At 31.5% G+C, this 20,999-nt stretch overlaps 2 protein-coding genes and 1 long non-coding RNA gene across 25 annotated transcripts in view; all 3 read left to right on the top strand.

Moving 5' to 3' along the window:
- Positions 1 to 9,405, top strand: part of LOC129807149 (1-phosphatidylinositol 4,5-bisphosphate phosphodiesterase classes I and II) — a 204,609-nt gene extending 195,204 nt beyond the window's left edge. For all 23 annotated transcript variants that reach the window (XM_055856221.1, XM_055856232.1, XM_055856210.1 and 20 more), the window contains exon 20: positions 93 to 9,405. In XM_055856221.1, the coding sequence (XP_055712196.1) occupies positions 93 to 236 (144 nt within the window). In that variant the 3' untranslated portion in view covers positions 237 to 9,405. The remainder of the gene's footprint in view (positions 1 to 92) is intronic.
- A 1,470-nt stretch (positions 9,406 to 10,875) lies between these two features.
- Positions 10,876 to 11,902, top strand: LOC129806741 (histone-lysine N-methyltransferase SETMAR-like). The gene is made up of 3 exons (XM_055855514.1): positions 10,876 to 10,996; positions 11,050 to 11,197; positions 11,254 to 11,902. Exons 1-3 carry the CDS (start codon positions 10,876 to 10,878, stop codon positions 11,900 to 11,902), a joined length of 918 nt encoding a protein of 305 aa, XP_055711489.1.
- Positions 11,903 to 17,335: 5,433 nt separating this feature from the next.
- LOC129807148 (uncharacterized) lies at positions 17,336 to 20,727 on the top strand. Its single transcript, XR_008752244.1, has 3 exons — positions 17,336 to 17,628; positions 19,893 to 20,000; positions 20,069 to 20,727. It is a non-coding gene; the product is annotated as an uncharacterized LOC129807148 (long non-coding RNA).
- Positions 20,728 to 20,999: the final 272 nt, after the last annotated feature.

The following is a 20,999-nucleotide window of genomic DNA, read 5'->3' as shown; positions in this document are numbered from 1 at the left end:
TAAGTGCTCTTTTACAATTTGTCATACTTTTGAGATATGAATTTCAAGAGGAATGTTTGCCTCTTATCATTTCCTCAATGGTTAACCTTCAGGCTAAAGCCTTCCTGGAGAAGGAATCGGAATCTCGTTCGTGTATCTCATCGGATGGATTTTTGGTATTGTTTAATGCGTCTGGCGCAGAAAATAGTCAAACATCTTCCAATAATAGTGCAGGAATGCACATTGAATCTCTCTAAAAAGAAAAAAAAGAATCATTTGTAAAAGAAAGCTGATAAAAAGGTGAAAAACAGTATTTAATGGCCTAAAAAAAACACAACTCTAGAAATGTTTAGAGGAGTAATTTTAAAACTTAAAGAAGAAATTGCAGAAAAAAAACTTAATATTATCTGTGGTTAGAAATTCTTTCCCATTTGTAGGAAATAAAAAAGAAATAATGATGAAAGAAAAAAAAAACACTAAAACTGATTAGAATATTTCTAAAGTAGGATGAGAAAAGAAAAGCAACTAAAATTAGTCATGAAATTTAGTGAGATAGATAAATATTATATATTGAGACTTTAGGAAAACTTAGAATAATGTGGCTTAAATTTTGAGAAAAGAAAAGAAAACGTTTTAGCCAAATGTGGAATAATTTGGAAAATTTGTAGATTTCAGTCTGCAATATTATTTTATTTTCTATGAAAAGACGTTGTGTTATAGATCCATCCTCTCACGTAAGTTTTTTTTTTAGAAGAATAGTCCTTATACTCAGAAGAAAAAATCTTTTAAAACGAAATTGATATTAAATTGTTAAATGATGAGATAGAAATAGAAATGAGTAAAACTCCTACTATTAAATCCAAAAGAAAGATAAAACCTTTCGTTGAATGATCTCATAAATTTTATTTTTAAAACGAAAAATCTTATTTTTACTCATATCGTCCATTTTTTTAAAAACTATATTCTAATTTTTACAGCAACTTATAGAGAATTTTTTTTTATTTTGTATATCTTCTTATTGTTGATTACTTTTTATTAAATAAATTATTCTTTGTGCCAATATACCAAGAAAAAAAACAAACAATTTCACCTCCAACATTCGGACCCCATTACTGAACTAATAGAAACAGTGTCATATTTAGAACAGATAGAAAAAAAGAGAAATATTTTATCGTGTAGATAAAGTTATAAAGAAAAACAACCAATAGTAGGAAATAAGAAAAAAAAATTATTGATGAAACAATTGAAAAAATATGATGAAAAAGCAAAGCACTTTTTGAATTGAATGTAAAAAGAACCTCTTTAGAATAGTGTGATGATATAGAAAAAAAGAAGAATATATTTCAAAACTCTAAAAACAGACTTCTACGAAAGGAATTGTTGTAAAGACGCTTGAGAAAAATTTTTGATTTTAGTTTTTTTTTAAAAGCATAAATTTAAAAACACAAAATATGGTACAAAATAGACAAAGGTGCCATATCAATTCTGTTCTTCAGAAGCCAAAAAAACAATCCTAATCATCAATCAGACTTAAGAGATATCGATTTTCTCCCTTTCTCTCGCAAAAAAAACATACTTTATTTTCCATTCCCTCCTCGTTTGCAACCTATCACTACCATCCAATGTCCTAAAACCTAAAAAAAAAAAAACAAAATAGTTGAAACACATTAACATAGAACTAATCATAGAAATTTTAACTGTGATTGTACATTAGGCAAAAGTTGACACAACAGCATTAAACAAATACTCATAGTTTTAGAGAAAGTTCAAATTTTTGGACGTGGACCAAATATCTCAAGTATAATCCCATATGACTTATAATTTGACCTACTTCTAATTTTTCATTGAACATTGAGCATTCTTAGAGAGCGAAAATGCTTGAAGTTCGGTAGATAAGTGCCACTTATAGTTCACTTTGATTGCCGATCTATCGATTTTTCGCAAAAATCGCTCCGATTTGTCGATCTCTGGATAGATCGTACCTATAAGAGTTGATCTCTTAAAAAATTCTTCAGATCTACTTTGATCAGAGGTTACGTCAATCGGTGGAAATCAGGGGTGGAATGATAGCTTTTCGACCAGGGGCCTCTCGACATTTCATTTTTTCATACGTTTTTGCATAGAGGCACTGAAGACTATTGGCAAGTTTTTTCCTAAAGGGAATTGACTTATCAGTCTGATATATTTCGAAATCGTGCATTAAAAGCTATCTAAAAATACATATTTTATAATGTTCGCCAAAGTAATACAAGAGCTACGAGCAAATTTGTTTAAGTCGCGGTGCAATATTTGCAAAATTTTTACAAGGAAAAGTGAAAAATAGCTTCACTTTTTATTAGGCTTGATGGGCCCCTGTTTTCGACACTATCGAATCGATAGAATCGATAAATCTATATCTGTTAGATCACTGAGAGAAATCCGAAAAAGTTAAAATAACATTCCGGAAATGTTAATTTTACCCTGCATTATTAATCCGAAATCGGTGTTAATATTATGCTTTTTAGGTGTATTAGGAGTTAAAGTTACCCTTTCTCATGTTAATTTTACACTTAAAATGGTATAAAATTAACATTAGAAATTTTGATATATTTTTACGCCTATAAAGTGTTAAAGTTATGAGGAAAAAAAGTTAATCGCACCCTCTTTTTTCTCAGTGATTAAGTGAATATTGACCTTTTACGCATTATTGGACTACTCTATATTAGTTACAGGAAGTGCAGCCATCATTTGAATTTTTCAGAATCGATAGTCGATAGTATCGAAAATAAGTCATCATATCACCTCTGCAAAGATCTTATCGATTTGTCGATAACTGAGAAAATCACGCCAATTTCATAATCTCTGCAAATACCGATGCGATATGTCAATGTCTACAAACATATTGGGCAGATCGGTCGACCTAATTAAATAAAGATTTGTAAATTTGTCATTTTTGTATAGATCATGCCAGTTTGTCGATCTTTAGAAAGATTATGCCACTTTGTTCATATTTGAAAAGATTTTGACATCTTGCCAATATCTGCAAATATGCAGATCCACTGCATAGATCGCATAGATCATGCTGACTTGTCGATCTTTGCAAAGGTTGTGCCAATTGATCTGTGTCGGTCCCTGGAAATATCACGCAGATAGATCTACTGATTTTTTGCAAAAATTATTCCTGCATAGATTATGTCGATTTGTTGATCTTCACAAAGATTGTGCCGCTTTGACGGTCTATGCAAAGATTATGCAGATTTATCGATCTTTTGGAAAGATTGTTCCGCTCTATCAATATCTATAAAGATCAATTGTATTTTTCATTTTTTTTGTCAGTATACCAGATTAACTTCATTTAATTAGTATTTTTAAATAGACTAAATTTCTTTTTAAAACATCAATATTAACGCAAATGTGAGATAGCGGCGCAGGCCTCACTTTCTATTACAAATATTTTATGGAGGATCAATGTCCCAGGATTCAATATTGGAACTCCTTTGAGAATGTTTAAAGAACGATTTAGGACAAGTGTACCAAATATCGACCAGTTTGCAATTTCGGCCACTTCTTTTGTTCCTCAAATTTCCATGAATTTTTAGTTTTTGCATTCTTCAGAGATATACAATATAAAAAAAAATCGCTTCGACGAACGAGATGATGCGAAGAAGACTTTAGAAGAATTCCGAAAGGGCAAGGAACTATGAGAATCAAGGTGGCGGAACTATTACCCAAAGCCATGTCTATATTTTTATTCATTTTAAAATGTATTAAGAATGATTTTAGAAAAAAAAACAAAGACGATAAACAAACAAGCTTCCAAGCAACACTCCTTAAAAAGAAATAATAAGAAATTGAATTTGTATTAAAAATACAACATTTCAAATTTAAGACTTTGGAGCTTGCATGCAACTATGCCGAAATTTGGTACACTTACCCTAGCTTTTGGACGACTGGCGATAAATCTCAAAGAGTACATAAAAATAAATCATGAGAATTCCGATGATTCGGAATGATTTCTGGAAAAAGACAGGACGTATCGTTAGAGCCTTTGGGATCAAAGGATTGTGATACTCACGTGTCATCTCCTGAAGGAAAATATTCTGCTTTTTTTTGTTGCCTAATCAAATGCTCACGTAACAGATAAACATTAATCTGAACTCGTGGATACAGTGCGACTCCAATAGGTAAACTCATAAAAAATTGAAACATTTACGAGTAAATGTGTAAAATTCCAGAGTATTTGTCAAAATTTCAAAGTACTTTTATTGACTAAAGTTCTAAGACAAGTATTAAAAAGTGGTCATGGACTGGAATATCCTCAGTGTTCCTAGGTATGAAAGAGTTTGGACATCTTATATAAATAAAAAAATACTGATTAACTGGGTTAACAATTGTCAAATTGGTCGAACATTCTAATACAAAAAGATAAACTTAGTGAAAAGTAGGCTCGAAGTTCAATGATCCTAATTATTTTCTTTGCGAAAATACTCACCTTCTTTTACTTAATTCCCTTGATTCCATTATATTTTTTTTATCATCAGAATTATACTTATTAAAATAAAAAAAAATCTTGAGATTTGAGATTACAATTGATGCAATAAAATATCACTCACAATAACAGAACATGAAAAATTTGAATGCTTCATGCTGTTTTTTGAAACCTTTTGTCATCACAGAAGTTCTATGTTAATGTGTTTCCACGGTAATACAATATTATAGAAAGAATATTAAATAGAAAAAAAGTAGATGAATAAATTAAACCTATCGACAATCAGTAATATGAAAAAATTACCATTTAACTGTGTCTAAAATATATTTAGAAGAAGAAGAAAAAAATTGGAGGTAATTTGAGTGATTAAGGAGAAATCTTTTTAGCAATTTGTAAATAAACAAAAAATCTTGAGAAAAGACCCACGGTCGATAAATTAACAGAAAAGAAAAGAAATCAGTCCAGTCTGAGGTATATGATTTTCACCAACAAGTTCTGTGTGTGAAAATGAAATGCCTCGAGGAAGTACATTTGATGCAAAATTTACGAATGAGAAAATAAAAAAAAAACAAAACAGAGAGAATCATTTCATCAAGTTTTGGACGGAAAACCACCTTAGATGTTTTACAGTATAATTAGTCAAAAAGAAAAAAAAATGAAAAGAGAAATATATTAAACACATTTAGGTAAAAACACATTAATCCATATATTGCAATTCTTTCCGGGGCAAGTGAAGACAAGTAAATTGTGAGGAAGTTTGTATAAAAAAAAAGAAAATGAAAAAACGAAAAGTAAAAGAATCGTTTGGAAAAATGCTGAGAAAAATTATATAAATTCCATGAATTGTAAATAATTTCTTATAAGAGTTAAAAGTACACGATATAAGTGATTTCTGCGATATTTCATATAGAATTTAATTTTTTATTGTTATCATATTTTTTTTTCTTCTGAAAATACTTCAATTCAGTCATGAATTTTAAAATGAGCAATCCTTATGATTTTTTTCAATTCATTTTTTTTTTAGAACCTTTCGAGGGGTGACTTTATTAATTTCCAGAGTGTGAAATTCCACACAAAATTAATTCACGCATTTTCATTGCAATTCTTACGCAAGTTTTTCATTACCGTATTACCTTATCTCATACTCGGTGGCACTAGGTGAAAATAATATAAGAAAATTGAATAAATAAAACGAAAATTCGATAAACGGTGAGCAAAAAAACTGTACGAGAATCGTAAATTTGCATTTTCGTTTTATTTCTTCAATTTTCTTATATTATTTTCACATAGTGCCACCGAGTATGAGATAAGGTAATACGGTAATCGAGAATTTGCGTAAGAATTGCAATGAAAATGCGTAAATTAACGAAATACGGTGAACATTTTACTGTCAATGTGATTCTGCCCAAAACCTTCACCATTTGCTCATGAATATAGTGCTAAAAATAATAGGTGTCGCATAAAGCTTTTTTTTCTGAAAATAATGTATGTTATGCATGCCCCAGATGCTGAAGTAGGGTGAAAGGAACACCTATTAACACTTTAAGAACTCGTGTCAGAACATATTGACACCCTACTCTGTACCATTTTGAATAAGAAATTCGAACACTTTCCGATAAAAGCGAAAAAAAATAAAATAAGAATTTCCGATAAAACCGGTTCCAATTGTTTCTGAACTGGTTATAATCCTATCTATAACCGATAACTAATTTTTATTCGAAATTCAATTACATTGCTCCTGAGGTGCATTTTAGGCACTGTTTTAAGTGATTTATAAATCCTTTCAAATCAGTTCTAAACCAATAATGAACCGGTTATGAGCCGATAATTTACGTCCGAAAATTAATTCTATTACTCTTAAAGGGATCTTTTGAGTGATTTATGAATCGGTTTAAATCGGTTGACAACCGGTAAACAGTAAATGATGCGAAACTACTTTTGAATCATATCATCTAAGTTACGAGTTCAAGCACTTCACAAAGCATGGGACGCTCTGCCACCCCTTTAATCTACTACAATCATGAATAGTCTTCAAATTTTTGTAACAAAACCGAATCAAAAAGATCATCTGTACCCTATAAAAGTAAATAGTTAAAGTGAATTGCCACTAGCATTAATTTTATAAAATTTTACTATGTTAAAAAAAATCAAGAAAAAAGGCTTGCACTTGGATAAGGGTGACTTTGCACTTTTTAATAAATACTAAAAAATCAACAATTTCTTTCTGATAATAAAAGATAATCAAGATCTTCACATCGAAGGGTAAAATGCACGAGATCTGCAAGATGACGTGGTCGCCATCTTGATTTAACGTTTCTGTCCGCCATTTTGTATAACTGTCATCAGCATCATCAACATCATCATCAGCTAGAAAATACTAAAATTTCAGCTCAATTGGATGAGATTTTTCTTTTGACAATTACTCAAAATGGCGGACAGAAACGTCAAATTAAAATGGCAACCATACCATCTTGTAGATCTCGGTCATTTTATCTTAAGTTCCCAAAAAATTGGATAATTTTTAACCAAATACTTCAATAATAAAGCCTTTGAATGACCATTATACGCAATTTTATAACATAAATCATGCGTTCTTAGGAAGATAATAGAGAAAAAAAAGTATTTTATAAAAATAATGAACAAAATCGAAGTGGATTTGGGCAATTTACTACTCTGAAACCGCTTTTGGCATTAGACCTTCAGATAACTTTTTCACAGAGCCGGCTTTTTTTTTAGCAAAATACCTATATTTGCATTTTATTGAATATTACTGAAACTACAAGTATCCTTTTGAGGATCCTTCTACGTTACTTGGTACACAACATATCCCTATATACTTTGACATGGTAAACCGGATCGGCGAAGACTATCAATAAGTGCTAGAATTAATGAAAGTCTCACGAACAGCAGAGTGTAAAGTCACCCGTAACGACGCTAATTAGACTTTTTGACAAAAGTGTCAATAGGGGTTCCCTGTCGAAGTGTTCTTTCGACCCTAGAGTTGCTAGAGTTGGTTTCGAATCCGGTGATCTCGGAGGCTATTATTTTTTAATCAAACTCGTTTGACACTCGATTTCTCTGCCGAGTCTTGTTGGAACGTCCACTGTTTCTTATCGATTGCATGCCCATGGCTTCAGAGCTCCTTTCAGAACTATTTTGACGAAAAAGTTTATTAATAATGTATACTTGACTTTCATTGGTTATGATCAATATGACCTTTCGCCTAGATAGACATGATCATTTTGTTTGTTCTCAATTGTTGATCTCTAATGGCCTCTATACATTGTGAGAAATTTTCGACAAAATTAAGCATTTTGACATACAAGGAGAGTCCTTGTTGAGTGACATTTTCGGGTCCGAAAAAAACCGCGAATTCACGTCTAGCGATACAGATCAACTGCATAAGCGGAAGAGATATCTTTATAAATAAGTGTTGGGACAACCATTTCCCGCCAAAATGCATTCTTGCATCTGCAAGAATTGGCCACACAAGATCTGGTCAAAAACCACCAGATTCTCTTTGCAACCAACTGTGGACCGAACCAGTGGCCGTATAGAGGATCTTGTCAAGTGAAGTGAAGTGTAGTTGTAGTTCAAGTAATAGTCAATAAATAGTCATTATAAACCTTACCACCTCATCATTTATGTTGTGCAAACCGGCGAAGCGGATGGGATCTTCAGTATTCACTAAATCCTCCGTCTTTCCCTAGGTAAGCCACAACAATAAGTTACAGAATCGCCGTAATAGAGTGATAGTAACACCTAGGGGGAGGCTACATTGAAAACGCTATTTTTTCGAATATTTCTAAAAGATTCGGGATTTTATCGTAATACAATTTAGATAGATAAACCAATCCAAAAAATAGCGTTTCCAATGTAGCTCCAGCTCAATATAGCCCCATCTTCACTTACTAATTTTTTTTTTTATATTTTAGTACTAAATATTCCTAAAAAAAAATTTTATCCTTTTAACTGATAAATTTCTTTTCCTATAATAATTTTTTTTGTTGAATATTGAACGTTCAGAAATAAAGATCTGTTCAGAGTATTGTACAAGCCAATTAATGACTTCTAATATTTTTAAAACTTTCGTCAAAATAGAGTGTTTTGAAGAAAATCGTATGCACAAAAATGCACATTTTTTTTTAAATACAATAAAATAGTCCATTTTAATATAAAATTTCCCAAACGAGATATTAGAAAAGACAATCCTAAATATTTTCTAAATTAATGTTATAAATTTTTTATTATTTTCAATGTAATAACTCTATAAGTCACCCCTTGATTTTCTCAATCTCCATCATCAGTATTAAATATAGCTTCCATCAAATTATTTTTTTCTTTAAATATAGCACAAAGATAAATAACTTTCCGAGAAAAGAGAAAAAAAAATGAACCCCACTTGAGCCAATAAATTTTTAAGAATATTTGAGAGAAGTCTAGAGAAAATTACAGGGTTCACACTTAATATCCTGGGAGTCTAGATTTAGAATTTAGGCAAGAAAAAAAAGAAGGTAAAAATTATGAGAATGCATTGAAAAAATTTCATGGTGGAAAGCAAAGAGTTTCATCAACTGTCGGCCTATGGATTTATTTGTTACATTCAATTTTTTCCGCAATAAGGATTATTAATTAGAAAAACAAAAAGAATTAGTATTTGCAGTAATGTAGGAATTCTTGTTGACTAAATGTGCCTTGTACACACTATTTAGAAATTTGTGGGAGTTTTGTGCAAAAGAAAGACACTTAAATTAAATTAAATGGTCTAAAAAATAAACCAAAATTTTTCCAGCAAAAGCCAAAATTCACCCAATTTTATGCTGTTAGTTCCTTTCTCTTTGATTTGCTGTGAAAAAGAAAACTTTTAAAGCGTTTCAAAAAAATAAATAAATAAAAATCTTGTCCAATTTGGAAATAGAGAAAAATGTACTTCTTAAAAAACAAAAAGAAATGAAAAAGAATAACATGAAAATCTCAAGTTAAATGAGTGTTACTAGAGGAAAAATAGCAAATTTCACACATTCCAGAATATTTTAGAGAGATGGTGAAATAGAAAGCAGAATGAATTTGTTTTTTGTTTTGTTTTCTTGCAATAATTTGTAAAAAAAAAATAAAGATTGTGAGATTTGTGATGGAGAAATGAATGTAAATAATGCCATTTTTTGATGATGAAAAGTGGACAAGTCATTAAAATATTCTCTAGTGAAGTAATTATGTGTTATACTATGTCATTGTTGTGATGAATATTATACTATATTGAAAGAAATGAAAATACATAAATCTAGTAGAAAGAATTGTAGTTTTGTTTTAGCCTTGTTATCACACCTACATGATGGTGCTATTACATTGACAAATGAACATGTTTTTTTTAGTACTTATTCACTTTACTGTTCTCAAATACTTCTAAATAATCGACTTTTCGTACTAGTTTCTGTCATGAGTCATGACTATTTGGTGGTTTTAGAACACCACGAGGACTGGAGAAAATAGTCGAGACAGAAACCAATCCAAAGAAAAGTCGATAATGCAGAAGCACTTGAGAACAGTTCAAGTACTAAAAGAAAATGTTCATTTTTCAATGGAATAGCACCATTAAACCAATAAAATTATTATGACGAACAATTCACAATAATTATTGCTAATACAGATTCAGCGTTTTCATAAGGTTTTTGTTTTTATTTTTAACACTTGATAAGAATTTTTACTAAAAAAATTAAAGTATTTTTAATAAAATTTTAGTACTACAGAAAATAGATTTACAACAGTGCCCGCTCTCTAATCCGGATCGGCGTAATCCGGATGAGATATTGACAGTTACATTTAAAATAATTTTGATGTCAGGTATAGATGTGTGTTCAGCAATGAAAATGAATTATCCTGTGATGTTTTTGCTTATTAAATAAAGTAAAATATCATAGAATACTCTAATTATGTCTTTTTAATCTTCTTTAAAACTATTATTCTAATTCTACAAAAAAACCTTGTATTATATTTTCGAGGCGTTGAACAAATTCAAAGAATTCATCCGGATTACGAAGCGGACATTTGTCATATTGTCTCCCAATCATCCGGATTACAAAGCGGGCACTGTAATTTCTCCTATTTTTAAATGGTACTGACATTCTTTAGGATTTAAAAATAGGAGAGCAAATCCTACTTAGTAGGCGTCCCAACTCAAAGCATCCCTAGTCATGAGTGTCTGAGCGACTGATTTTTTTTGCTTGACAGATATAAAGTGCATCTATTGGATGAGTGCATAAGTTCGTGCCAGATTCCGCTATGTGCCGTTCGAACCGTTTGGAAGTGGCGCTCGTGAAAGAAATGTATACATATTATATGTCATTGGAAAGGTGACAGTCTGAACTGTCAATCAAGCATAAAATCATTTCATTTTGTTTTGAGTTGCTTAGTGAAAAGACGCATGGAAGATGGACAACGAAAAACAGCATATTCGTCACATTATGTTATACGAATTTCGCAAAGGAAAAACTGTGGGCGCTGCAACGAAAGATATTCGCAAAGTTTATTTGGACCATGCGCCAGGACTCCGTCAGTAACGAAATGGTTCGCGAAATTTCGTTCTGGAGATTTTAACCTCGAAGATCAACCTCGCAGTGGATGGCCTTCTGAGCTTGATGACGATGTTCTACGCACTTTAGTTGTGAATAACTCGCGTATTTCAACGGAAGAGGTTGCCAGTGAATTGAACATCAACAAATCAACTGCATTTCGTCGTTTGAAAAAGATTGGGTACACTTTAAAGCTCGATACATGGGTGCCGCATCAGTTGAGTGAAAAAAACAAAGTGGACCGTATGACAATAGCAATTTCTTTGCTTCAACGGATCAAAAACGAACCTTTTTGGATCGGCTCGTGACTGGCGATGAAAAATGGATCCTGTACAACAATGTTCAACGCAAAAGAACATGGAAACAGGCACATGAAGGTTCGGAACCGGTGGCGAAAGGTGGATTGCATCCGATGAAGGTACTGCTGTGCATTTGGTGGGATATCCGAGGCGTGATCTATTTTGAGCTCTTGCCAGCAGGCGAAACGATCACTGCCGACAAGTATTGTCAACAATTGGTCGAATTGAAGAAAGCAATCGAGGAAAAACGTCCGATTTTGTCCAATCGCAAAGGAGTTCTTTTCCATCATGACAACGCCAGATCACATGTTGCAAAACCGACCCTGGCCAAACTGAAGGAGATGAATTGGGAAATCATGCCGCATCCCCCATATTCACCGGACATTGCACCTTCTGATTATCATTTGTTTCGATCGCTGCAGAACAATTTGAATGGAAAAAAATTTAAAAATGTGGAAGACGTCAAAAACCACCTTGACACCTTTTTCAACGAGAAACCGCGCAATTTCTATGAATCTGGCATCCGTAAATTGGTTGAGCGTTGGGAGTGGATTGCCGAACATGATGGCAAATACATAATTGATTAATAAAAGCACTTTCTTCAAAAAATTTCAATTTTAGTTTGCACTTGAAATCTGGCACGAACTTATGCACTCATCCAATATATAACATACTAAAATTTCAACCAGATTCATTCGATAGGGTCGGAGCTACAGTCGAGTTCCTCAAATTTGAACGACACGGTTGCATTCAAAATGTAAAATATGAGGTTATGCAAAAGAAATTTTGCATAGAGTTTGAATTAGAACTATTTTTCTCTAGTATTTCCTCAATATTGTCGTATTATATTAATTTCCTCAACAAATTCCACCTATTTCACAACAAATTCATTTGACAAACTTCTCTAAAGTTATTTTCCTTAATTTAGGAAAAGTATGAATTTTACATGAATTCCGTTATGTTTTTGAAATTATTGTTTAACTTTGAGGAGTGAGAAACGGTGAGAGATGTCATACCCCCCAAATGTTTAAATTTGAGGAACTCTACTGTAATTAACTCTTTCGCGTCATTAGGGTCATATGACCCGGGGAAAAAAACAATTTTTTTGACTATTTACATTAATTGAAATCTATCGATTTGTGCACGACATCATAATAGAAGGATGTAAGATTCTTGGCTAATTTTCTCAAGACTTCAGATATTCAGGAAAAGGAAATATTTGAGATCAAAAATCACTAATTACGAACTTTGTGAAATGACTTTTCTTTTCAAAATTTTTTATATTAATTTATTTTTTTCAGCAAAAAGTTCTATAGAAACACAAAATAGAATATCTAAAGATTGTATACACTCAACTCTTCGTTATCCGGCACTTCGTTATCCGTGTGACAGCTGCCAAACACTGGCGGTTGATAATTCAAAATTATTTTCACTAAACATGAAGTTTGTCCAGAGTGCATTAAAGTATTATTAACATTGTATCGAAGTTTTTAATACATAATTGTGACAAAAAATGAAACATAAGCACACCATGAAGAAAATTCTCTTTTCCTTGTCAGACAGAAAATAAATTCACACTGCACAAAATAGAAAAACCGTTGATCATTCAAAAAACCTAAATGTCATTTTGTCCCCCAGTCAGCCGGATAACGAAGAGTCTACTGTATTGCATATTTTGATATAATAAACTACTCTCAATTTTCCAGAAAAGCGCGTAGAATTTTCCGGGTCATTATATGACCTTATTGTCGGCAAGGGTAACAGTGTTTTCGTCCCAAACCTATAGCGAAATGTAGTTGGGACATTGTTTTTCTTTGTGAAATGCAGGTGTGACATCTTGCTCCTGGGACATTTCATCTTATATCTGATGAATTATAACATATTTTGCAATATTTTAGAGTTAACTCTTTCGCGTCCATAGGGTCATATATGACCCGGGGAAAAAAGTTTCTTTTTGGCTATTTACATTAATTGAAATCTAACTGGAGTCTTGAGAAAATGAGCCAAGAATCTTACATCCTTCTATTATGATGTCGTGCACGAACAGATAGATTTCAATTAATGTAAATACCCAAAAAAAACCCAGTAACGCAAATTCGGTGTTTGTACAGTAGTACGACAAGTAGTACTCTGTATAGTACTTGCCTTATGGAAATTTTAATGACCGTGACACAAGACGTTCCAGGAACTTTGTTCGGGGTTGAGTGGTGAAAATGCTGTGGGGAATTCGCAATTTTTGAATTTTAAAATAACGACATTTTTTTAATTTCAACTGACCAACGGTTTTTTACCGGTTTTAACCGTATTTTTAATAATAAATCTAAAATATATACTAAAATTAAATTTATTTGCATTTAAATTTATAAAATACAATTAATTAATTTAATTACAAATTTTTATGTTATTTATATCGTACTTTCGCGATTTTAGTGGCATTTTGAGCATTTTTGGGATTTTTTAATTTTTCATTACATAATTAGATAGAAAATTGTGTACATTTTAAATCCGGTTTTATCTTAAAAAGGTTTATACTGAACATTTTCCTTAATTTTAAATTTTCATAAATATTTTTTGCTGATTTTCTTAAAAAGATTATTAAAGAATGGCGTTTCATTCATTCTAGTGATAAAAATTAAATGATAATTAGGCACAAAAAACTATTTCTTTCAATAATAATTAACTATTGATTAATATTTTATTAAAAAAAAAGTGTTCTTGTATTAATCCATGCAAAGTGTCACATTTGTGAAAAATCTGAGTCAAATCTCCAGAAATATTATGTGTAATACTGGTATTTTCTAAGAATAAGAGTGGCATATCGCGCTAAAATAACATGTTTTGCATCAAAGATTCATTTTTTTCTCAAATATAGAAACTGTTTTTTGTTATGTTTTAGAAAGTTGTATAATATAAAATTATTTACATTTAAACGCAAAAACAACGTAGGGAAAGACAGAAAATATGTCCAGGAAATGACATTTCTGTATCTCAATTAATGACGGCAATTAAGTTACTTATAGAAATAAAAACAAAAAAAATAAATATTTTAGAACGAAAGTTATGTGTTAAATATGAGCAGTCCAATCTAAATACTTGTAAAAAGTTCCACTTGAAATATTAATTATTAAAATACGAAAGAAGTATAATGTTTTAGGGTTGCCATCTCAATATACCCAAATGCAAAATGTGCTACTTAAATCGTGAAAGTGCGAATACCATACAAAATCGAGAAAATTTGAAAAATTTATTAAAATTAATTAGAAATTATGTTTTCTGCCGATGTTTTCCTAACCGCTTATGTCCGTCCTTCTCGTCATTTGACGTAAGTTTATAGTTGCTGGCTCTCAATAAGTGCTAACTCGGTGCACTCCAGTTTTTCTGTAACGATGATACAAAATAGTTTTAAAAATCCCATATAAAAATATTTTCTTATTAAAAGTAAATAACGAAAAAACTATCAAATAAATTATTTTTAACATTTTAAAGACGATTGGGTCACCCGTGTGACCCGTAGATAAAATATTTTTTCCTGACTACCTAAAGTTATTTCTTTTTAATGTTTGTGCCCTTTTTTCGCTATTTCTTAACTTTACTCTTCAAAAGTTAAAATGCAAGGAGTGGAGTGAATGGGTAAAATCAGAGGCATGACATTTCCTATGTTTCCCATATGTTTCTAGCGCGCCGAAAAAAATTTTGGGTTTATTAGCTGTTTTCTGTCAATGTAGAATGAATTAGCAAAAAATATAAATCCAAAATAAAAGCCAATTCAATAACGAAGAGGCAACCGAAAACCCCAAATTGGCAACCTACGTAGTTTTGGAGATATCTCGTGAAATGTGTACGAAATCAGGGAAAAATTTACACTAAAATCGGTCGTATTTTTCAGAGCTAATGTCACGGGTAAAATTATTTGTATTCAGTTGTTAGTGAATGGATTTTGTTTCATTAGAATTTATTTTATAAAATTTTACTATGTAAAAAATTAAGAAAAAGCTTACATTTGAGATAAGGTGCAGGTGACTGCACTTTCTGATAAATATTAAAAAATCAACAATTTTTAATAATAAACGGCATTGAAGATCTTCAATCTAAGGGTAAGATGCATGAGATCTATAAGATCACCTGTAACTCTTCCGATTGGGCTGAAATTTTACTATGTTGCAGCTGATGTCAAGTCCTTTTCAGAACGTATCTATGTTTCAGTCTACGTCAAGCATTTACCTAGGCTAACAGTTTTAAATTTTGAAATATTCATATTTTGGCGGCCTTTATTTTTTAGTCTTAATTATTTGAGACCTAAATGAAATATCTCAGTAATAATTAAAAATAGTGAAGACTTTTATTTTAAATATTTATTTACTTTTACATAATTGAAAAGATATAAACGAAAAATTCATATATTTATATTTTTTATTTTTTAATCTTTGCGACAACAGTTTTTCAGATCCTCAAATAATTTGCTGTTATAAGCAAAAACGTTACTTTTCTTTTTCTTTATTTGTTAGACCACATCTTCTAACAATAGTGGTTCAATAATGGAAGTGCACCGTAGTTCTGTATTCATGAGAGTATCATATTTTTTAAAGTTGTAGGAATTTAGGATATTTTTTACAAATGTCCAGCTATTTGCTATATTTAAGCTCAAAATTGAGCAATTTTTAAATTACTTTTTTTTATATTCCAATTTTTTTAAGCAAAACCCTTTTGTGAATAGAAAGTTACTACGCTCATATACATTATATTTTTCATTAGAGTGACAATTATCATTCATTGGTATCGTCAGAAAAATTTCTTGATTTTTTAGGTTATTTTTGTCCCTATCATGTAGAGGTAAAAAATGCACCGAATCAGACTGTTGGATTTTACAAGGTTAGATGTAAAACGTGTCACTGATTTTGATTATCGGTTTCATTTTCATTGTTCATTTTCGGCCAGTAAAAAGTATTTCGTCCTTAAAGGGTTAAACCTAACACGCAGATCCACAAGGATTGAGGAAATACGATTATTTCATCCTTAATTACGATCTGAAACCCTAGAAAAGATACTTCCGGACAGAAAGTGTTTGAGAAATGAAAACATGTTGCCCTAAATTACCCTAAAAAAATTAAAGAAAAAATCCTATCAAAGAAATCCTTTTTAAACCCAATACACTTATCCATGGAGATTAAGGAAATTCTCACACCTTATTATAAATTGAATGTGGGGCCCAAAAAAGGCTTCCGGATGGAAAATGAATTAGAATGAGGTTAGAGCTTCCTAATGCAACCTTTTTTTCATCTACTGCCCAGATTTTTTTTTCTTATTAAACAGTACTACTAACTTGAATTTGGGACTCTTCAAGAATATTTTATAAAAAAAATTGCCTTGGGAGCCCCAAAAACCAAAGTACGCTCACTAAGCGTCACTTTTATATTTCAGTGTTTTTAAGACCTAAAAAATGAAAAACTCTACAGAACTGCAATCAAATTATCACGTACCTGTACTGTTCTCTGGAATCCTGCTGGTCAATTGCTTGAAAAAACACTAATTTAACATTTTTCACTAATAAGAAAATTCACAAAACTCTGAGGAATCAGCCATCTGACAGGCGAATCCGGAACAAAGTTCCAGGAACGTCTTGTGTCACGCTGTACAAATTTTCCATAAGACAAGTACTATACAGAGTCCTACACGTCGTACTACTGTACAAACACCGAACTTTTGGTGGTGAATGTGGGGAAAATACCGTAGCGCCGCCGCATTGGTGGCCACCGCAGAGAATTAAATTAGTTTTTGATGGTGACCACCACGCTCTGAAGAAATTGGGGGGTCGCCACCGTCAAAATTTTTCGAACCCAAAACTCTTTCGTTACTGGGAACTTTTTTCCCCGAGTCATGACATTACCCTATGGACGCGAAAGAGTTAAAGAGTTAATGCACGATTTCGAAATATCAGTACCCAGTAACGAAAGAGTTTTGGGTTCGAAAAATTTTGACGGTGGCGACCCCCCAATTTCTTCAGAGCGTTGTGGTCACCATCAAAAACTAATTTAATTCTGTGCGGTGGCCACCAATGCGGCGGCGCTACGGTATTTTCCCCACATTCACCACCAAAAGTTCGGTGTTTGTACAGTAGTACGACGTGTAGGACTCTGTATAGTACTTGTCTTATGGAAAATTTGTACAGCGTGACACAAGACGTTCCTGGAACTTTGTTCCGGATTCGTCTGTCAGATGGCTGAATCCTCAGAGTTGTGATTTTTTTATTAGTGAAAAATGATAAATTAGTGTTTTTTCAAGCAATTGACCAGCAGGATTCCAGAGAACAGTACAGGTACGTGATAATTTGATTGCAGTTCTGTAGAGTTTTTCATTTTTTAGGTCTTAAAAACACTGAAATATAAAAGTGACGCTTAGTGAGCGTCCTTTGGTGTTTGGGGCTCCCAAGGCAAATTTTTTTATAAAATATTCTTGAAGAGTCCCAAATTCAAGTTAGTAGTGCTGTTTAATAAGAAAAAAAAATATCTGGGCAGTAGATGAAAAAAAGGTTGCATTAGGAAGTTCTAACCTCATTCTAATTCATTTTCCATCCGGAAGCCTTTTTTGGGCCCCACATTCAATTTACAATAAGGTGTGAGAATTTCCTCAATCTCCATGGATAAGTGTATTGGGTTTAAAAAGGATTTCTTTGATAGGATTTTTTCTTTAATTTTTTTAGGGTAATTTAGGGCAACATGTTTTCATTTCTCAAACACTTTCTGTCCGGAAGTATCTTTTCTAGGGTTTCAGATCGTAATTAAGGATGAAATAATCGTATTTCCTCAATCCTTGTGGATCTGCGTGTTATGTTTAACCCTTTAAGGACGAAATACTTTTTACTGACCGAAAATGAACAATGAAAATGAAACCGATAATCAAAATCAGTGACACGTTTTACATCTAACCTTGTAAAATCTAACAGTCTGATTCGGTGCATTTTTTACCTCTACATCTACATGATAGGGACAAAAATAACCTAAAAAATCAAGAAATTTTTCTGACGATACCAATGAATGATATCTAATGAAAAATATAATGTATATGAGCGTAGTAACTTTCTATTCACAAAAGGGTTTTGCTTAAAAAAATTGGAATATAAAAAAAAGTAATTTGAAAATTGCTCAATTTTGAGCTTAAATATAGCAAATAGCTGGACATTTGTAAATAATATCCTAAATTCCTACAACTTTAAAAAATATGATACTCTCATGAATACAGAACTACGGTGCGCTTCCAATATTGAAACCATCACAAAAAGACAGCACTATTGTTAGAAGATGTGGTCTAACAAACAAAGAAAAAGAAAAGTAACGTTTTTGCTTATAACAGCAAATTATTTGAGGATCTGAAAAACTGTTGTCGCAAAGATTAAAAAATAAAAAAATATAAATATATGATTTTTTTGTTTATATCTTTTCAATTATATGAAAGTAAATAAATATATAAAATAAAAGTCTCAAACATTTTTAATGATTACTGAAATATTTCATTTATAGGTCTCAAACATTTAAGACTAAAAAATAAAGGCCGCCATAATATGAATATTTCAAAATTTTAAACTGTGAGCCTAGGTAAATGCTTGACGTAGACTGAAACATAGATAGGGGAATGTAGGCATGGTTCGCACAGAGCTAGCCTTCAAACGATGCAAATTTTCTCTTTGTTTGCAGAGAGCTGACCTACCCTTTCGCATCTCGTTTCATTATCTGAATAATAAGATTATTATGGCTAAGAAATGACGTTAGCTCTTTGCAAACAAAGAGAAAATATGCGTTGTTTGAAGGTTCACTCAGTGCGAACCATGACAACATACAATACAATACAATACAATACATTCCCCTACGTTCTGAAAAGGTCTTGACATCAGCTAAAACAGTAAAATTTCAGCCCAGTCCGATGAGTTACAGGTTTAGACAGTTATTCAAAATGGCGGACAGTAACGTAAAAAATCAAGATGGTGACCACGTGACCATATAGATCTTGTGCATCTTACCCTTAGATATGAAGATCTTGATTGTCGTTAATTATTAAAAATTGTTGATTTTTTTAATATTTACCAGAAAGTGCAAAGTCACCTGCACCTTATCTCAAATGCAAGCATTTTTTGTTAATTTTTTAACATAGTAAAGTTTTATAAAATAAATGCTAGTGATACAATCCGTTCACTAACAACTGAATACAAATAATTTTACCCATTCACTCACCTCCTTTCATTTTAACTTTTGAAGAGTAAAGTTAAGAAATACCGAAAAAATGGGCACAAACATTAAAAAGAATTAACTTTAGGTAGTCAGGAAAAATTATTTTATCTACGGGTCACACGGGTGACCCAATCGTCTTTAAAGGGTTAAAAACGTTAAAAAGGATTTCTTTGGTAGAGTTTTTTCTTTAATTTTTTAGAGTAATTTAGCGAAACTGTCTGCACTTTTTAAATACTTTCAATCCGAACGTAGCTTTTCCGGGGTTCCAGATCGCAATGAATAATGAAATAATTGTATTGCCTCAATCTGTTTATCTGAGTGTTAGGTAAAAAAATGATATATTTTTTTCTTTTCTAAGAGTATTTCACAACAAATTTCAAAACTTCGAAACTGGACATTATTGTTAACAACGTGATTGGAAGATGAAAGAACACCCTGGAATTCCACGTATTCTAATATAGCTCAGGTATTTACTTTTAATAAGAAAATATTTTTATATGAGATTTTTAAAACTATTTTGTATCATCATTACAGAGAAACTGGAGTAAACCGAGTTAGCACTTATTGAGAGCCAGCAGACGATAATCAGTCAAATGACGAGAAGGACGCACATAAGGAAACACAGGCGGTTAAGGAAACATCGGCAGAAAACATAACTTCTAATTAATTTAAATATATTGTTTAAATTTTCTCCGTTTTGTATGGTATTCGCACTTTCACGATTTGAGTAGCACAATATGCATGGATTAATACATTTTTAATAAAACACTTTTTTTTAATAAAATATTAATCAATAGTTAATTATTATTGAAAGAAATTGTGTTTTGTGCCTAATTATAATCTAATTTTTATCACTAGAATGAATGAAACGCCACTCTTTAATAATCTTTTTAAGAAAATCAGCAAAAAATATTTATGAAAATTTAAAATTAAGGAAAATGTTCAGTGTAAACCTTTTTAAGATAAAACCGGATTTAAAATGTACACAATTTTCTATCTAATTATGTAATGAAAAATTAAAAAATCCCAAAAATGCTCAAAATGCCACTAAAATCGCGAAAGTACGATATAAATAACATAAAAATTTGTAATTAAATTAATTAATTGTATTTTATAAATTTAAATGCAAATAAATTTAATTTTAGTATATATTTTAGATTTATTATTAAAAATACGGTTAAAACCGGTAAAAAACCGTTGGTTAGTTGAAATTAAAAAAATGTCGTTATTTTAAAATTCAAAAATTGCGAATTCCCCACAGCATTTTCACCACTCAACCCCGAACAAAGTTCCTGGAACGTCTTGTGTCACGGTCATTAAAATTTCCATAAGGCAAGTACTATACAGAGTACTACTTGTCGTACTACTGTACAAACACCGAATTTGCGTTACTGGGTAGTTATTTGCCCCTCGGCTTACTTTTCTGTTAAAAATTTGAATTTGATTTCGCGCCAATTCGAAAAAG

This window comes from Phlebotomus papatasi, chromosome 3, assembly GCF_024763615.1.
Source record: "Phlebotomus papatasi isolate M1 chromosome 3, Ppap_2.1, whole genome shotgun sequence".
Lineage (NCBI taxonomy): Eukaryota > Metazoa > Arthropoda > Insecta > Diptera > Psychodidae > Phlebotomus > Phlebotomus papatasi.
Note: the sequence above shows the minus strand (reverse complement) of the source record. Positions and strands in the feature narration are given on the sequence as shown.

Coding starts and splice junctions, on each gene's coding strand:
- LOC129806741 (XM_055855514.1), top strand. CDS start 10,876: ATGGACAACGAAAAACAGCATATTCGTCACATTATGTTATACGAATTT. Junction 10,997..11,049: donor GGACCATGCGCCAGGACTCC/GTCAGTAACGAA, acceptor TTAACCTCGAAG/ATCAACCTCGCAGTGGATGG. Junction 11,198..11,253: donor CGTCGTTTGAAAAAGATTGG/GTACACTTTAAA, acceptor AAAAAAACAAAG/TGGACCGTATGACAATAGCA.